Raw genomic sequence first — 18,626 nt, forward strand, 5'->3', positions numbered from 1 at the left:
GGGAAGGGGGCAGGGGGGCGAGTGGAGGAGCCTGCAGCCCTCCCGGCCGCGGGCCGGCGCTGCGGAGCTGCGAGGAACGGGTCCGGGGGGCTCCAGGAAGCGCTGGCAGGCGCCACGTGCGGGCAGGCAGCCGGAGGAAGGGCAAGAAAGGCTCCCGAAAAGCTCCTCGAGTCACAAAACAGGAGGTGCTCCATAAAGACACTTACTCTTGGGTGCTGACTTTGGCTGTATTTATCTGCTGTTGCATTCAGTGGACAGTACACCGAGAATAAACCATGCTTTGTTTCCAGAGCAGGAACCCTGTAACAGACTGGTTGGGTGTTTCTCACACAAGGCACTGTAATGCTTGAGCTCTGCTGCCAGGATGGAGAGAATAGCACATCAGGACATGCCAGCTGTGAACCACAGTAACAGCAAGGAGCTGCCAGTTGCAGAGAAAGGCACAACTGTTCAACTTTAGCTCAAAGGCTAGAGTGGATGAACGGCTATCTCAGGCTACATCTACACAAGATGAGATCGCTAACCAGTTACTTAATAATTCGTTAGGGGCGAGTGAGAAATTATCTGATAGCTTATGATATAACTCAATGGGATTATTTTGAACACAGCATTCCTCATGGAAAATTAACACAGATGCTGTAATGAGAGCCTAACACCATTCTCGTTCAGCATTTCTGATGGGAGAACAGGCCCAAATAGTACACAATTACACAAAATCAGTGATTACTGAAAGTACTTTAGTCAGACTGTGAGAGCACAGTGCCCCATTCCTAAACGCAACAGGCAAACACCATTTTTTCCCCCCTAGCAACAAAAATCTTCCAGTAAGCTTCAGATATAAAAACCCTGATCAGCATCACTACTCTGGAATTAGTTTATTATTGCATATTTTTCTGCGCCCAAACATCAGGCAAGACCGGTGTGAATGTTTAAAAAAATCCCTCTAAAGGCTGATAACAACAGCTGCAAAGGCTGAAGCAAGACTTGGAGCAATCTTGCTGACCTCACCACAGGTTTAGCAGGCATCATTAAGCTGCCTTGCCACACTCAGGATGTGCTTAGCTCCCTTGCTCAGAAGTAAACTAGCCAGTTCAACACCAAGGTTCTCCGCAGCTTCCTGCGCCTGACCAGCAACATTCCTGGCTGTGATGCCAACGTGCTGCACATCATCATTTGGTCCATCTTCATTCTGCAAACATAAATGTATCGACATAAAGCAGTAGGAAGGTGTGGACAATGAATTGAACATGTAGAAAACGAGATAGAAGCCCTGGTCGAAGAAGTTGAGAACAGCATTGCTGTAGAGTTTCCAAGAACTCTCAGCAGTCAGGGAGGGGGTAGGGACTGAAGCTGATAATGCTGACGAACCAGACCAAAAGTAATTGATTTCAAGAGGTCTGGTTTTGTCATTCAACTTCAGGTTTGGCTTATGAACCCAGTGTGCTTTATGTACCTGTTGCGGATAACTAACGCTGGTCTGCATAGTCTCTTTCAGGCTATCAGATCCATCCAAACTGTAGACTGCACCTGTCAAATACAACTTTGAAAGACACAGAAGGTATTAGTGCCACATTAAAAAACATGCAAAATGCACAGACAAGCCTGGAGGGGAACACTTTTGTAGTCCAGTAGGATCAGCTAGAATAGCAGCATGACAGAGCTTTAAGACAATCCCTTTTAAAGAAGATGCAACTACCAAGGAACAAGCTGAATTCTTTTCTAACTTCCCACCTACTTAATCATAGTCTGCTGTTTTTACAGCCCTGTGGTCTGGATGCTTTTATGCACACATTTTCTGGAGTTCAACACATCCAGACCACAGGGCAACACTGCCTTTAGAATAGGTGGGGGGGGAAATAAACTATCATAATAAGGAGATTTTCTAAAAGACTTGATCTCAGTAACCAGACCCATTCTCCTTCTCCTGTTTTAGAGATTAACCTGGAAGGCTTGAGTCAGAACCCCATCTGCCCTACTGTACCATAAAGCTGTCTGCTGGAGTTGCCTTCAGGAATGTGCACACACTGGTACAGTTCCCCAGAAATAATCCCAGATAAATACAAAATATTCCTCACCTGGCCATCTTTCAGCACGCTGCTAACTGCAACAGGGACACTACAGCCACCCTCCTAGAACAAAAAAGTTGACAGTGGAGTTTTCTCCCCGACACGCTCAAACCAGAAGCACCTGAAAAGTACACGCTGCACAAAACCCCACTTCCTAAATCACAAATAGGCTCTACTAGCAGTTTTAAGAAAGCGTGGCATCAGTTTAACTGCAGCAGAGCTGTACTGATTGCTGCAAGCAGAAGAGCAAGGATGCCACACGTACCAAACGTTTCATAAAGGCCCTCTCAGCAATGCAGCATAGTACGGTTTCTCCATCGTGCAGGGCAGATACCATATTCAGTATTTCTTGGTCTTTGGCGCGAACTTCCACTGCTAATGCCCCCTATAAGGAGATAATAACAACAAAAAAAAGTAAATCCTCAACTTCGGCATCTCTGTGTGCACTCAGCAGTTGTCACAAATCAGAATGATCCTCGTGGGTCCCTTCCAACTCAGGATATTCTAGGATTCTCTGACTCCTGTTCACGCACTGGGAATTGACCCAGAATGGGGAATAATTGCAGCACATAACGATGCCTGCAATCACTAATGCACAGCCAGCTCAGGTTTCTCAAGTTTGATACCAGCTGTGCAACACTTTGTAAACTCAGCTACATGCCCAGCATGGGCTGGAGCAGTTTGACTGCCTTGAAACAAGCGCACTAACAGTGTGCCCCAGGGCAGCTGTTTCAGCTCCACACAGAGTTAGGACACAGTGTGTAAGGGAGTGTAACAGTGCAAATACAGCAGTGGCTTTGCACAATTAGCCCAGCACCGCACAACACTCACCCTGCCACATTCATGGCCTGCCTGATACTTGCAGAGTTGCCCCAATGTAGTCACACCACACGTTACCTCTACCATTTACCACTTTCTATAGCTGATGGAAATCAGCCCCCCGCCACACAAGCTCATAAAGCTGACTGATGTTCTTCCCACAGGCTGTGCATAAGCAGCCTAACAGGCAACGAGATCAATGTAATTGTTCTTTGGCAACAAACACAAACCTAGTATTTGACTGTCACAGTCAACCACTTGACATGTCCTACTGCTGCTCATTCTCCATACACAGTCAGGCTTACGGTAGAGAAGCTGTAACATACCTGTCCAACAGCATAGAGGCAATCCTCAGGGCTCAGGAGCTGGAAGACAGTAAAACCAGAGTTAAACCACATTGCACTTTTCAGAACATAGGAAACAGGAGTTGAATTCTGTGCTCACCTCTACCATTGATTTCGCGCCCAACCATGGAAATCACCTCCCCCTTCCCGCCCCTCAGTGTTTCCATCCCTAAGGTGAGAAGCACCTTCCTTCACCTGGGCAGTAACACTTCCTTAGTTAACCTGAAAAGTCTTAGTCACTTAGTCTGTGAAATGCTGGGAGATATTACAAACTGTTACTGCACTGTGGAAAGCCGCATGGTACAAATTTACGTATGAAGATAACCAAACAAATCAAATGCTCCCTGAACCACATCAGATCTCAAGGGAATGTGACCATGGATTCAGCAAACTAAATGTACGTCTTCAATGAGACAAACACAAAGGTCTAAAAAGCAAGCAGACAGACTCAGAAGAGAACGGTATTCTCTGCTTTGCCACTCACCTGACCAATGCGATTCTCCCAGCCCATTCTCTTCAGCCCAGCAGCAGCCAGGATTATGGCACTGAACTCGTCCTTCTCATCAAGCTTCTTTAAGCGGGTATTTAAATTCCCTCTCTGCAAAAGCGGTTAAGTATAGAAACAGCATGCAAGCAGTCCTACAACCACGTCACATTAACTTGTCTGTGTTTACAGAATCCAACAGTCTTCAGATTAGAATCAGTCGGGATACCATCCTGAAAGAAGTCAGGTAGTATAAATCAGCCTTGATGCTAGATTTTGCATCAACTTTTATTACCCTTCATGGAGCTTTATCCACAACCCACATTTTGTCATGAAAGGATACGATATCTCTGAATTCTAGATGAGGAAACTTCTTTTTGAGCTGGGCTGCTCGACGAAGTGAACTGGTTCCAATCACGCTGTTGAGAAAATTAAATCAATGAAATCCAGAATACTCCTGCACTTCCCTCCATCTGGAGATGTCAGAAGTTTTAAGCAAACAAACATTTTTTTCCTTCCTCTTAGGATGGAAATGAAGATCCAAGAACGTTCCAATGATTTATACCTTCTTAGAACATGTAAAAAACACTCGTTGAGGTTTAACATAAGAACTAGCTGAAGCTAGTTGCAGGCAAGCCACTCCCAGTAGTGGATTTAGAGTGAATGCTTCTGGAGGGTAGCCACAAGAGACTGTTGAGGACTGATGAAACTTCCATTTAAAACAGAAGGTTTAAATGTGTGGAGATTTAAATGTTTAACACAACCCCCATTAATTTTTTCCCACTGGCAATACACTAAAACAAACAAACAAAAAAAACACTTTGAAAATAGGTTGTCTAACTTGACAACACAGAACACTATACAGTAAGCATTTCTTTTCTAGAGATGTGCTCTATTCACTCTTCTTGGTAATCTGGAACCTAAGGCAAGTAAGATTTTCACACCACCCAGATGCATGGAAATGTGAGTCCACGTTTGTGGACTCTATAATCTCGATAAAAACGCATAGAAAATTAGTCAGGTAACTCCAAAGGCAGAAACTACTTATGCTCCCAGCAGAACCACAGAAAACTGATGCCAAAAAAAGGTAACAAAAATCAGAATTGGCTGGGTGGAAATGAGAAAGGTTCAGGACCATGCAAGTTAAAATGCTGCACTAGACACCCTGGCTGCACAGCACGCATTCATTCCCCTGCAATAAGCAGAATATAAAGGACCTGGTGTTCGCTCTGGAGGTTGAGATAAGAAAGGGTCTCACTTGAAGAAGTGCTGCATCTCAAAAGGTGGCAGGAGATAGCCAAACTGACTCAGTCTACAACACTCCCAAGACAGCATTGCTTTTTTCAGCAAGCGGATTCAGTGTAGCATACGTGAAAGTTACTTGAAGGCAGTGTAAAACCGCTACAGGATGAAGTAAGGAGCTCATTGATTTGTCACTTGGAAATATCAACAAGTTTCTCCCTTCCATTTTCACATCTTACTGTCTTCCCCTTCTCCCCACTCACCTCTTTTCCGGAAGGAGACCAAGTGTTTTCCCACAGTTCTTGGGGTGAAAGACGACAGCATCAAGTGGAGATTCCCTTCTGCAAAATAATGCAAGAGCAGAGTGACATCATTTAAAGGGAAGGTTGTTAAGGTCAACATTCTGATATTGGCCCCCAAAGGAGCTGGCTCTAGCTCCAAAAGACTTTTTCACCATTGTAAAAATAAGGAGTTCCAGTACACCTGATGGCTACAGAACACTAGGACACCTCCAGTTGTTCCACCGTTTCAGAGAATAATCAAAGGGCAAACAAACTGAACCAAGACTACCTAAGCTGCCTTTGCTTTCCTGCCATTACTCACGCTGCAAAACGCACGGCCCTCAGAGAATCAAGAATAAGCCCATACTTACTTGCAGACAGCACCAATGGTAAAGCCAGGAGGAAGAGAAGTTGGCAGGTCCTTCAAGGAGTGAACTACCAGGTCAACTCTAAAAATTACAGGACAGTAATCACAGCACTGAACAGATGGTTGGGTCACACGGTACCCACCAGAGACCTACAGGCAACGTACAGAAAAGTATAAATTCACCCTGGGAATTAATTTGGAGGAGAGAGGATTTTCAGGATTGTACAGCCAGAACTACTATAGTATTTTTGGGATGAAACAATAAAGTAATTTCACCTTTCTCTGTCCATCTTTTCTAACCTGGAAAATTAAGTGTTGTGATCTTTATTTTTAAACCTACTTTAACTAAGCCGTAAGCACCACAGCAACCCTCCCCGTGATATTACAAAAAGCAAAAGCTGCAATTTCTGCTCCAGCATGAATCTGAACTGAGTTCTCCTGTAGAAGTTACTCCAGAAAGCAGCACAACTTGCTCACGCCCATTTCTCCTAAATATTTAGCATGCAAACATTTTAAGAAATATGGTCACACAATAACACTGAATGTTATGCCATGTTAATGTGAAATACACTAAAACAAAATACTAATACAACCAAGCAAAATATTTTTTAAAATAAAGTATTCCCAAGCAGGCATTACATCCACTCTGACAAACATGTAATGCAAATCACAGCAGAAAAAAAAATAAACCGTAACCAGGGCAGACTAAGCATCACAATGCCACTCCAAAATGCAAGGCCTAAGTCCAGGGTAGAAAGTTAAAACAAAGAAAAGAGACAATGAGTAGAGACAATGACTTAGCAAAGAATTTCTCATGTAACCACATGTAGCGGAACAGAAGAAAACTAGATCACATGGCAGCAAAGCAAAAAATGTCTGAAGAGCATGAATGCTAGACAAGGAAGAACAAAACAACAGCAACCCCAATTCCTCCCCCCCCAGTAAAATAAAATAAAATAAAATAATCAGGCTCTTACTCATTTCTTTCGAGTGCGTTTTCTAGTTCTTTGGTGAAAAGGCTCTTCTCCCCAATCTACATGTAAATGGAGGAATATGAACCACAAAAGAAAAATCTGCAAATATACCACCAAACACAATTACTTCATGAGCACAAAAAGAAGATGCCCTTTACCTTGGAAAGTGCTGTATCCAGGATCTTATCTCCAGTTGTTGACATGGCAACTGCTCAGAAAGAGCACAGATAAAGTGTGAGGTATGGTCAGAGCACATAGGCCTAGACTGAAAGCATCTACACAAGCAATACACACTTATGTGCACTGTGTGCACAGACTCAATACGAGAGCAGCTCACTCCTATTAGAATACGTCCCACTCAACCATGTTAAGTGAGAATGACACATTCTTCACTGTCCTTAAAAACACAGAGAAAGAAAGAGCGCAGGTTTTGGGAACGACCAACTGAAAGGACATTGCCCAGATCTTTCTCCAGAGTGTCAGTGAGCAGATACTCAGCAGCTCTCTCCAGTGCAAGTGTGCTTCCAGTTATTCCTATGCTGTTAAATACCACAAGCCCCAGACAGGGAAGTGTCCTGAACACAGTCCAGAGTGCAGCCACATTGATACCAGGTTCTCAAATGAAGCAACACAATGTCACCTGCATGGCAGATTGACAGATGCAGGGCCACAAACACCAGGAGCTTGTGAAATCCTCCTCCCATGGAAAATACCAGCAGCAGTTGCTCAGCCACACAGCCTAAATGAATTCAGACTGCACTCTTAGATAACGGGGCAAATTCTCCTCCTCTTGACAGTATTCTGTACGCACATCTTGCACACAAAGATAGCTGGCTGGCTCCTACTGCAATCTACACAAGAGCAGAAACAAAAAAAAACCCACACCACCTACCAATCTCAAAGTGGAGGTCTGGGTGTAACTCACGGAGCATCTCAACTACACTGTCGGTCTGAATCCGGGCCAGCTGCAACAAAGCAGAAAGCAAAGCCCTATGCAAAAAGCACACCAGCTACATAGTAGCTATAGAGAACTTTGCCATTCTTTGATGGTTATGCATTAATTACCACTAAGTTCTCTAAGCTGTAAATATTAAAAAAAGTAGCCCCAAGTACAACAGCTCATACATACAAACCCTCTGAGGCACACAAACCTACATCGTGACCAGAGCATTTCACCAAATAATTGTTTGTATCTAAGCAGCAAAACAGCCTCTCCCCAGATCCAACACTGTTGCGATCCAAACAGTGACAAGTCAGAACAGAAAGAATTTACTGAGTTAGGAAAATCGACTGAAGCGGAAGGCTGTGTGTTGGGATTCACTCACTCTGCTTCCAGGTGCATTAAGGTCATTAGCTGTTCCCATCATTGCCTTTGCACTTAAACAGAATTTACGTACCTAACTTTAAGGCACTTTATTCCACATCTCAAATCCCACTGCTGAAAGATGCCTGCTTACTGGCAAGCAAGTGTAAAGGCAAGCCAAACCATCCTCCTGCCACTCAGTGATGAAAGAAGAAGTCATACACGTACTGGATACCCCCTGCTATTTCTAAGAGAGTGAACGTTACCAATACTGCAAGTTTTGGTAGGAACCAGTTGGATTTCACTTTACCTGTGGAAGACTTAGAGTTGCTGGTAAACGTGAGCTACTTTTAAGAGCAGAACTTTATTTAGCAATTCTACAGACACAAACAAAAGGTCTGCAGAAACAGCAAACAAATGAGCTTCGAGCAGTAAGATAAAGGAAGAATATTCTCTTTTATGATGATGGCAGAAGCAGTAAGAACACCGTGATGTTATTGGTTCATGCTACACGTGCAGCAGTAGTCGAGCAGCCACAGCTGAGTAGCGTTTTAGCTTTTCTCCCTGTAATGAACCGAGTAGCCTGGGGCAGCTAACTTTGTTCTCCGGACGGCACTTTCCCTACATATAAAATGAGTGCGAAGGGAAGCTGCTGCTTGCAAAGCCTCGGGTTAGAAAAAACAGTTCAAAAAGCCGCTGCCCCTCTGCCCCCCCCCTTTCTTCTTAGAAAAAACCCACCGGGACGAGCGAGATTACGGCGGGACGGGGCACAGGGGCGCGGGGCCGCTTATCGCCCTTGACGGGCCGGCTCCTCCCTGCTGCACCGGGCTGCACCGGGAACCCTGAGGGCCGAAAAACGCCGAGCAGGACCCCCGGGGGGGCAATACCGGGAGAAGGCCCCGGGAGAAGCCCCCCCGACCCCCTCCGTGTTACCCCCGGGGCGTTACCGGCGCCCCCCGCCGCCTACCTGGCTCCGCCGGGTGCCCACACGGACCGCTCTGCCGCCCACTCCGTTCTCGCCCTGCGGTAACAAGGGGGTCAGCGGCCGGCCGGAGCCCTCCCGGTGCCCTCCTCCTCCCCTCACATCCCCGGTGTCCCCCCCTCAAGCCCCCCCAGACCCCGACTCACGGCGGCCGGGCCCGGCTCCGCCATGGCGCCGCCTCCCTCCCCTCAGCGCTCCCCGCTCCGCTCCATGGCGCGGCCCCGCCCCGCTACGTCACATCCGGGACGCTCGCCCCGCCCCCTCCCCCCGGGGCTCCCCGCGGCTCCGTTACGGCCACGTGGGCGCGGGCGGCCCCGTTACGGCCCCATGGGACCGGGCAGCTCCGTTACAGCCCGGCCCCGTTAAGGCCCAGCGGTACGGGGCAGCCCCGTTACAGCCCCGTGGTACCGGGCAGCCCCGTTACAGCCCGGCCCCGTTATGGCCCAGCGGTACCGGGCAGCCCCGTTACAGCCCAGCCCCGTTACAGCCCGGCCCCGTTTATCACAGCGCGGTGCCGAACAGCCCCGTTTATTGCCACGCAGTACCGGACAGCCCCGCGCTCTTCCCCGCCCGGTGGTCGCAGCCACACAGCCGCCGTTAGGTGCCGCGCCTGCCATGCAGGAGCAGCTCCCGGTGCAGCCCGGCCTCCAGGCTGGCGGGGGGCTTCCCCGGGGGTAGGTCGGTGATGAGGGTCAGCTTGTTGAAGACGCCGCGGCCGAAGTAGTCGGCGACGACGGAGAAGCCGTCGTTGGAGCACTTGAGCTGCAGGGCACAAAGCAGCACCGTCAGCGCCCGGGCTCTGCCTTCCCTGCCCCTTTACCTACAGCCCCTGCAGCTCCAGGCACTCCCTTGCCATTCCGTGGCAGCAGCAGCTTCTTACCCTGCTGTTACCCTTTGTGCCACCGGGGCAGTTTATTTAAGTATGAAAACTTCTGCATTAGCTTACAGTGTCCCAATGTGCTAACACGTTCCAGCTGGTATTCCATTCTCAGCTTACCTCCTGAATTTTTTTGGTAATATTGACGTAGAAGCATTACTTCCGATACGCCCTCCTACCCCACTCTGATCTCAAAACTTTCCTTCCTCCTTCATTTGTGCTAGGCAATTTGTTGATCAGCTGCCCACGGGACAGATCTAGACCCATTTCAGGACGAAGTGACAACAGTTCCTCTTCCATCTTTGCAAAACGTCAAGGAATCTCCACACCCTGTACTAGTCACTCTATCTCCTAAGGCCTCAGCATCCTCAATCAACATACTTTCAGCTTTACCCTTCTCTACCAGCTGCTGGGGGATCTCCAGAGCAATCCACTTTAAAAAACAAAAGCTGGAAGGACATTGGAATGGGCTGCCCAGGGAAGTGGTGGAGTCACCATCCCTGGAGGGCTTTAAGACATTTAGATGTAGAGCTCAGTGATGTGGTTTAGTGGAGGACTTGTGTTAGGTCAGAGGTTGGACTGGGTGACCTTAGAGCTCTCTTCCAACCCAAATGATTCTGTGACATACAACATTACCCTACCTGATGCTGAAACTGGTCGTGCAGATCTCTCTTCTGCTCCTGAGCCCGGATCATATCCATCACTTTGCGGTTTTCAGGCATGCAAGTAGGACATTCTGAGTCACTGTCCGAGTAGCTCTCAAAGCAGTGCTGGTGGAAGGAATGACCACACAGAAAGTGGACTGAAGGAAGCTCCAGGGCACTGGTACAGATACTACACTTGGTCTTCTGAAAGATCTTGGGACTGAAAGTGACAGAAAGAAGGAAAAACAAAAGTAAAGAACAAAAGAAAAACAAAGTGTATTTTTCATTACTGAAGTAGAACAGCAGCTCTGCTGTAGACAAGACACCACAGTCCTGCACCTTGCTTTTAGCTCTTCAATCTCCTGGCGGATCCTGGTGGTTTCTTCTCTGTATTTTAGAATTCTTTGCTCATCCTGCTCGATCTGGCAGCTCTGCTTCTGCAGCTTGTTGACAAGATAATCCTTAATCACAGACAGCGTGGCCGTGGAGTTGTGAGCCAGTGTCTGCACAACTGAGGATAACCAAGAGGTTAGTTTAAACACAAGCAAAGAAACTGCAGCTACACTGGTCCTACCTGGACAGACCACTTTGCTTTAAGAGGCTACTTACAGGCAAAGACAATCAGAAACCTCATTTAAAGACTAAAGTTTCAGCTTGCACTCTGGAGAGCTCCTGCTTCCAAAAAGACATGACTGGTCTGTGCTGTCTGAACATGATCCCAAAGAAGCAAAGCAACGATCTAGTGGACTAGATTCTATTTCAACTTCTCTCCCAATCCACAGCAGGAGTTCAGGCAAGCCCTTCACCTTCCAACACTGATAGAACAGAAACAATTCACAGACATCCCAGTGACCGATACCACAAATCTTCTGCTCTGATTAGGGAGCTACCACTGGCATCACATTTTCCTATAGAGCAGGTCCTTGTTTCAAATCGTGGGCTCAAACTTCATTGATACTCCTCTCAAATTTCTAGTCTACAGAGTGCTATAAAAAAGTGGTTTAGGTGCCACATGTCATTATTACCAAGCAGCGGAGGCATAAGGTTCTTGTTCTCTATGTGTTTCAGCACCGCGGCAATATACTCCTTGCAGTCCTCCTCTTTCCGTGCAAAATAGCCGAGAGCCTGTTCCCAGAGACATGCCTCCTGGTCTCCATACAGCTCACACACCTCAATCACCTTCTTGTACTGCTCATTCTGCATGTGGTAGTGCATGATCTGTTGGAAGCTACAGAAAAGAGCAACACATCAACAAGAAGAATCTACTTCTCTTTTTGAGAGGTTATAGGAACCCCAGGTTTTCATGCAGCCATGCAATCCCCAAACATTCCCACAGAACCAAAGCCTGGTCTGTCATCCATTCTGTATTATATTATATTATATATTATAATATATATATATATATACACATATATATATATATTATGTTATCTGTACACTTCCTATCTTGGGATACTCAAGGAGTCCTTACCATTGTAGGGCAGGGACAATTACAGCTCAGAAATTCCTGGAGTGGAGCAAGCAATAGTACTCTGGGGAGAAAAGCAACACTCACAGCTTGCCCTGTTCATAGAGGTAGAGGACACCATCCTTGAAGTTGTGCATCTGACATAAGACCAAGGCCTTATCAAAGACTGTTTTGAACCTTCCACTCTTCAGGAGAGTGAGTGCTTCATTGTGCAGCTTTTCCTTGATCTACAGGAAACAGAAATGAGAGGTAGGTGGGAAGCAACACTCAAATATTTTGCATTAAAATCTGACAACAGTTGCAGCTTTCTAAAGAGGAGCAAAGTCCTTCTGTTTGCCCTATATCCCCTTTAAGCAGAGAAGACAATTTCTTTCATCCAAACAGCCGGCATCCCCCAGAGATGAGGGCAAGCATATATAGCTGGTTTTGTGCCCACAGAGATTGTATTGTCTGGAAACTGTACTTCACTGAGACTCATACAAAACAAACTCAGCCTCACTGAAACGAGTACTCTTCAAGCTAGCAGGTTGCTTTCTCATTTATTTGTCATTTGTCCAGTATAGCATATGAACTGCCTCACATTAACACTGCCCATCTGAAAAGGTTATGGGCTGGCAGGAATGCAAATAGCATTCCTAGGCACCAAAGCTCCCTCTCAAAATACAAAGCTGGAGGAACTCAAACCTGCTTATCTTGTTCGTGGGCCCAGTTTTGGAGTCGAAGTTCCAATAAAGTGTCATAGACACCCTGTGGAGAGTCAGACTGCACCTCAGTCATGTGCTCCAGAAAAGCTTTCAGTTCTCGGGAGTTGTTTGCAAAAATTGGAATGAACTCCTCAGAATTAGCCTGTAAAACAGGAAGGGAAAAAAAAAAAAAAAGAGTAAACCACCCAGCACAACCACAGACAGACAGGTGCTTCTTCTCTAACATTTGGAGGGCCTGTTCCTACAATCTGTGATGCAACAGATACCGTACAGCTCTGGATGCCAATTACTGCAGCAATCAGTTCTGTGCAATAGCTTTAGGCAGTTTCTTGTGTAGTACCAGTACACCAGGATGTGGCCTTTCATTACGTCTGAAATGTCAGGCCTGTACTGCAAGGCACGCAGGAGTGCTCATCTGCTGCAAAGTCACTACTCCAGAACAACAACTCTCAGTCCCAGCAAACCATACCTTTTTTCCTTCCAGCAGCCCAAGGCCTTCGTTGTCTCCTGACGGCTGGTAATCAGTGCAAAGGATCTTCAATAGTTCTGTGGTCTCATTAGGGATGTGGTGCATCAGGATTTTACCATACCGCTTCATGTTACTCTCTGCCTGATCAAACGGCAGCTTTCCAATGTAGTGTAAAGCCTCTTGGTAGTTCTGTGGAGGCAGCCAGCAAGGATAACATCACATTGGCTTCTGCTCTCCACATCAACATTAGTACAGACAGCACTGAAGACATGCTGAAAGTATGCCAGGACCACCATTTGCTCTGAATTATCATCTTATTTCACTATTCCTGCTTGGTCTCCTCCTGTGTGAGGAAGGCTGGCTGTGGCCTCAGGGAAAGACGGAGATTTAAATCCACCTGCCACTAACCCGTTTGCCACTAACAAACCTCCCTTCTCTAAGGGTCACTGTAAAAAGCCACATACCAAAACAGAACAAATAAGCCCCTCTAATTTCCAACCCACTGCACAAGCCAGAAGCAGAAAGCCAGCACACAAGCAACAGCGGGCATTGGTACTGCCTGAACAGCAGTCACAGGGCTACTGTGCAGAAAGGCTAGTGAAATGAGATTCCCACCAACACAGGAGGTTAGAGAAGCAATATTCGCACCAGTAAGAACATGAGAGCAGTAATATCTTACCTTGATGTCCTCTAGCTGGATTTTGAGGTACCATTCGTGATGGGCATGTTTCTCTGCCAAGTACACAGCATGGGAGTAGTAACCTGCTTGACGAAGCACTTTGATTGCTGTTTCCACATCAAAGCGGACCTCGCTCTCGCTAGTCTACAAGAACAGAAGCAGAAAGACTGAGGGCTAAGCAGTAATCATTTGCTTAAAAGGAGAAATGCCAGAGCGCTGACAACTTAGTATCTCTCATGCAAGGGACAGATCACGTGTTGAGAAGGAAGTCTAACCACCTCTCAGTAGATAGCTAGTCACGCTGGCGAAAGCCATCACAATTCAAACCGGAACGGCAAGCCAGCCAAACTGAGAATGTAACCAAGAGCTTGGAAATAAAGCAACAAAAACAAGGACACTGCGGCAGAAATCCCTTCTTTTCTGTGTGTCTCTCTCTCTCACAACAGCCCCACAGGAGCCAATTTTTGGTTATCACTACTCCTTTTTAATTGTCGTGTTTTAATTGTAACAAAATAAAACAAAATTCTTAAGTTATCACCTTCCCCCGTTACCTTAATGAACTCCTCCAGTTTGGAGCTGTCTTTGAGTTTGGTATAGCAATTCAGCAGAAGCGTAGTATGGTCTGCATTGGCCAGAGATTGCAGGTGAAGAGTCTGCAGATAAGCAGTGAGGTTGTGGATGCGCTGAGCATCTAGAAATTTCCGAATAACATAAGATGGTTCCAACTTCCCTATTGTTCTGGAAGGGGAAGAATCACGTCACAGCAGGCCACGTAACCAGGGAGTCAAAAAAAGAAAAAAATTAATGGCACAGAGAACTTCAGCAGACACAGTGAAACAGCCATCTACAAAGGCTGCAATTGGGATGATGGTGACAGCACATGAGGAATTAATGCTCCTCTAAAGGAAACTGTGAGAAGATGGGCTACGCTCTGGCCACAGATAATTGGGAATCCAAAAAAAGGGAATTAAAGACATTTTCCTTTCTTACAGTCACAAAACTCAAAGTCTTATTTAAACATTTATGCCCACATGCAGCAGTTTAGCCACAGTTAGCCTGATTTTATTGCAAATTTGCATTAAGTATATATACTAACACTTGACAGGTGTCAGGGCTCCAAAGTTTCAGTTCTACATGTATGTGGCTCAAAACAGTTTTCAATAAGCCCCAAAACAGACAGTTTTTTATATTTATATGTTTTATATTAAAACAACATCTTTTACATTTAAGTGACACTCTAGTTTACCCTTTCACATTGAGTGATTTTCAAGCAACCTTCGGAGGCACTTAATCTGACACTTTTCTCTCTATTGGTAGAATTTTTCACAAGTCATGCCTTTTTTTCCTCCCTTGGCTGAAACAGAAATCAAGGCTCCATCAATAGCTCCATCTGTACCACACTGCCCTTGCTCTGTACTACCCCTGCTTACCGAATGTACTGCTGGATGGCTCCATCGTGGTTCCCCTTGTTGTACAGATGATCACCATACTGACGGAAGATCTCTGACAAGCCATCGCTGTCCAAGTGGTGACTCTTGGCTAGGTTAATGGCCATTTCAAATAAGTTCTTTCTGAAGAGCATCTGTTAAATACAGAGTAGGAGCAGTATGAGGGCAATATCACCTCCTAAAGCAAGGTTTAAACACGCCCACAAAACAAATTGTTTCTCTTTGGTGCTGTACCTGTATGCAGACTTGGGCTTTTAAATACCAAATGCTCTGCAACACAGGTTATGCTGGAAAGCTATGAGGTCACTTATTACCTTGTAACTCACTCACTTCAACAGTCCAATTTTTCAACCTGTGGAGCCAGTACAATCTTGCAGACATAAGGCAGACCAGCAACAAAACAGGTTTACGTGCCTCAAGTTTGGTTTGTGTATCCTTCTCCTGCAGTACATGGATCTTCCCATCTCGGGTCAGTACGTACAAGGAACCCCACTCTGCTAAAACATCCACTATATCATCGAAGATCGAGCTGTATGCAATGAATTTGTTGCACAAGTCATAGATATTCAGGACTTGTTTATCTGAATTCTGTGCCTCATTCCCAGCAAACTCAGACCTGGAGAGCAGAATAAAGTTTTAGAAAACAAGAAGCAACCTGAATTCTTTCGATACCTACGCAAACTAAAGATGCCCAGAGGGCAAGACAAACAAGGTTCATTTGGACAAATAAACTAAGCAGATGCATAGGCAAGACACCGCATATTTATGCACAAGTGCCATCTGTGTGTGTTGGACAGAGAAATTCATATGGGTGGAAAGAAATCCCCCTTGTTCAACATGCTTGACTGTGCTACTCTAATAACCAAATTGGTCTATGGGTCTGGATTAATTTTAACAGCCTCTGACAAAGTTACAATCAGCCCCTAGAGTGAAGCTTCACAAAGAAGAAGGAAAAAAAAAAAAAAAGAGGGAAAGCAGGAAACTGCAATAGCAAAAGAAAAAAAAAAAAGTAATAATCTCATGTGTTCCAAGGACCCCTACTTTGGAGAAGTCTTCCGGTCCTTGGAGACAATGATGAGGTACCCCCGATACCAGTGAACAATCAACTTTTGTCCCTCGAAGGCAAAGCAGGGGCCCCGTTCATCTGGCTGATAGAGGTACACACATTCATTTCCTGCTACGATGAACTGGAGATCCTGTGAGGGGTCACTGAGAGAAGAACAGCGCAATCCACAACCGTGAGTGTCCAGCTCCAGATGAGGATAGTCTTTCACTGAGAGCAGGTAAGACTACAGAGGAAACACAAGGCTTTAGAGCTCACCTGAACTAGACTCTCAAGCCAATAGAATTTTCAAGTCAGATTCTCATTTTTTCCAATTAATTTCCCACCTGGATGTTCTCTGTGGTCACCACAAACAGATGTGTTGTTTTGCCAGACTGTCGGAAAGCGAGACCAGTAACTGGGTAACTGCCCTCATGCAGGATCTGGGTCTTACTGTGCCGGTCCCGGGTGATGTCTCCTTTTGTAAGTACAACACTCCCATCTGCAAAACCTGATGAAAAGGACAAACCAAACTGTTCACTTGTGTGGCACACTTGAAATATTATCCAGTGCGAGTTAGGGCAGCTGCAGCCAGTGACACCTTGCTTGCCAGCAAGGTATCAAGTAATGGGATTGCTGCACCAATCTACCTCCAATTACTCCTGTTAAATTTCACAGCTGCCACCTGACCACATGCAATGTCACTGTTCCACAAGGCTCAACACGCTTCCCCCATCACAAACTCCACTTGCAGGTTATTTTTGTTTGGGTCTTTTTATATTTTGTTTTGAGAAGACCTACTTCATCCTCCAATTTTAACTACCATTTTAATTAATTTGCTTATTCAAAACGCACCATACATTAAAAAACCTAGAGGGAGATTTCCTACTAGTGAGTAAAACATTCAGATTTCATAGTTTGCAAGCTGTTTGGGGGCAGAAGGCCACAACACATAAGAAAAGGCTTCTGATTTCAGTGCAGAGACCAACACACAGAAAGAGCCTGCAATCTTGCAACATTGCTGCTCTTACTCTGTTCAGCTTTACTTACCAATAGCCATGAAATTAAGATTCTCGTGGACAGTTAGGCAAGACACAACTGTGGGCTTGTTACCCGGTATCGCCGGAAAAATTCGTGTGCAAAGAGGATTTCCACCATCTCGTTTCTCCAGGTTCCATACTTTAACCTGAAAACAACAGGGGTACAGCATAAGTAAAACACGAGGCGTTAGAGGCAAACTACTGAAAGTAAGAAGAGTCAATCGGGATAATCACAGCATTCTAAGAGAGGTCCATAACACAAAAAATTTCCCTTTGTCACTTGACTTACCAATGGGTTAATGCCCTCTTCATCCTCACCAACAGAAACCAAGATACTGTGCTGCTTCAGCTGGTACAGGTGCGTTACTCTTAGCTTGTAAGCCTGGAAACTAGTGAGTTGAAGCGAGCGCGGCAGAAACCAGATCTGCCCTTCGATATGTTGATCACAGTTAAGGCAAACAAAGGAAGATGATAAAAAACGGTAAAAGAAAAACAAAACGACACAAGAACCCCTACACCTCTGAGCGTGGCAGAATCAAACCTTACCGGCTCCTCTCATAAGCCTACAACAAACGCACTTTTGTGGAGACGTCTAAGAGCACGGAAACAATTAACGACGGGTTTTGCACAGGGCAGGGGCCTGTGCACAGGACCACCAAGCCCACACAGAAGGCCGCAGGCCCCAGCCCACGAAGCCCCCCCGCAAGGCCGGAGCGCCCAGCACCGCCACCTCTCCTCGGATATCCCCGAACACGAGGCTCCCCCGGCCCGAGTCGCACACTGTGACGCCCGGGGGCAGCGCGAAGGGTTTCCCGGCGGAGCCCTCCGGGCCCGGCGGCTCCTTCACCACCTCCCTGTCGAAGAAGACGAAGCGCCGCCACTGCAGGTAGGCCGCCATCTTGGCGACGCGTCCCGCCCCCCGCGGGCCGCACCGCGCATGCGCCGGGGCTGAGGGCTGCGCCTCAGCGGTTGCCAACCCAAACGAGCGCCCCAGTTCAGGGCCACTCTGATTAAAAAAAGTAAATTAATTAAAAAAATGCAGGCCGGTGAGACTCCCGCAGTGCTGCTCCAGCCCCTTACAGTCAGGAGAGTGTGTACAGAAAGCACGAGCACCACTGAGGGGAGACCCCTTGTGTTTATACACATTGACTCCATCTTGAGGCATCTCTCCACAGCAGCGTTTTGTTTTTCTTGCTTCGCAATGTTAAAAGAAACACCAAAACCAAGCTGGAGTTCCAGGGAGCTTTTATTGAGTTTAATCAACAAAATCAGGATTTTACCATTCATCTTTTTTTTTTTGCACTCTGAACTCATGAAGCTCTTCACAAGCCAGTGCTGCAACGCATGTACATATCCAGAGAAAAACACATTCTCAACAAAATCTCTGCTCCAC

General features: G+C 46.2%; 2 protein-coding genes across 2 annotated transcripts; both read right to left on the reverse strand.

The window, feature by feature from the left end:
- Positions 1 to 36: 36 nt before the first annotated feature.
- On the reverse strand, positions 37 to 9,088 carry HMBS (hydroxymethylbilane synthase). The gene is made up of 14 exons (XM_084301454.1): positions 9,009 to 9,088; positions 8,848 to 8,901; positions 7,470 to 7,542; positions 6,736 to 6,785; positions 6,581 to 6,636; positions 5,608 to 5,685; positions 5,219 to 5,296; positions 4,057 to 4,132; positions 3,714 to 3,827; positions 3,212 to 3,250; positions 2,332 to 2,451; positions 2,076 to 2,129; positions 1,454 to 1,540; positions 37 to 1,189 (listed from the first exon to the last, which is right to left on the reverse strand). The coding sequence occupies exons 1-14, from the start codon at positions 9,030 to 9,032 to the stop codon at positions 1,016 to 1,018; spliced, it is 1,077 nt and encodes a 358-aa protein (XP_084157580.1). The 5' UTR covers positions 9,033 to 9,088; the 3' UTR covers positions 37 to 1,015.
- A 275-nt stretch (positions 9,089 to 9,363) lies between these two features.
- On the reverse strand, positions 9,364 to 18,137 carry VPS11 (VPS11 core subunit of CORVET and HOPS complexes). The gene is made up of 16 exons (XM_084301685.1): positions 17,964 to 18,137; positions 17,523 to 17,657; positions 17,244 to 17,379; positions 16,541 to 16,704; positions 16,193 to 16,440; positions 15,566 to 15,767; positions 15,134 to 15,285; positions 14,255 to 14,441; positions 13,704 to 13,847; positions 13,025 to 13,213; positions 12,536 to 12,697; positions 11,939 to 12,078; positions 11,409 to 11,611; positions 10,723 to 10,894; positions 10,381 to 10,603; positions 9,364 to 9,624 (listed from the first exon to the last, which is right to left on the reverse strand). Exons 1-16 carry the CDS (start codon positions 18,129 to 18,131, stop codon positions 9,460 to 9,462), a joined length of 2,790 nt encoding a protein of 929 aa, XP_084157811.1. The 5' UTR covers positions 18,132 to 18,137; the 3' UTR covers positions 9,364 to 9,459.
- Positions 18,138 to 18,626: the final 489 nt, after the last annotated feature.

This window comes from Netta rufina (genome assembly GCF_964035555.1).
Source record: "Netta rufina genome assembly, chromosome: 25".
In the NCBI taxonomy this organism is placed as follows: domain Eukaryota; kingdom Metazoa; phylum Chordata; class Aves; order Anseriformes; family Anatidae; genus Netta; species Netta rufina.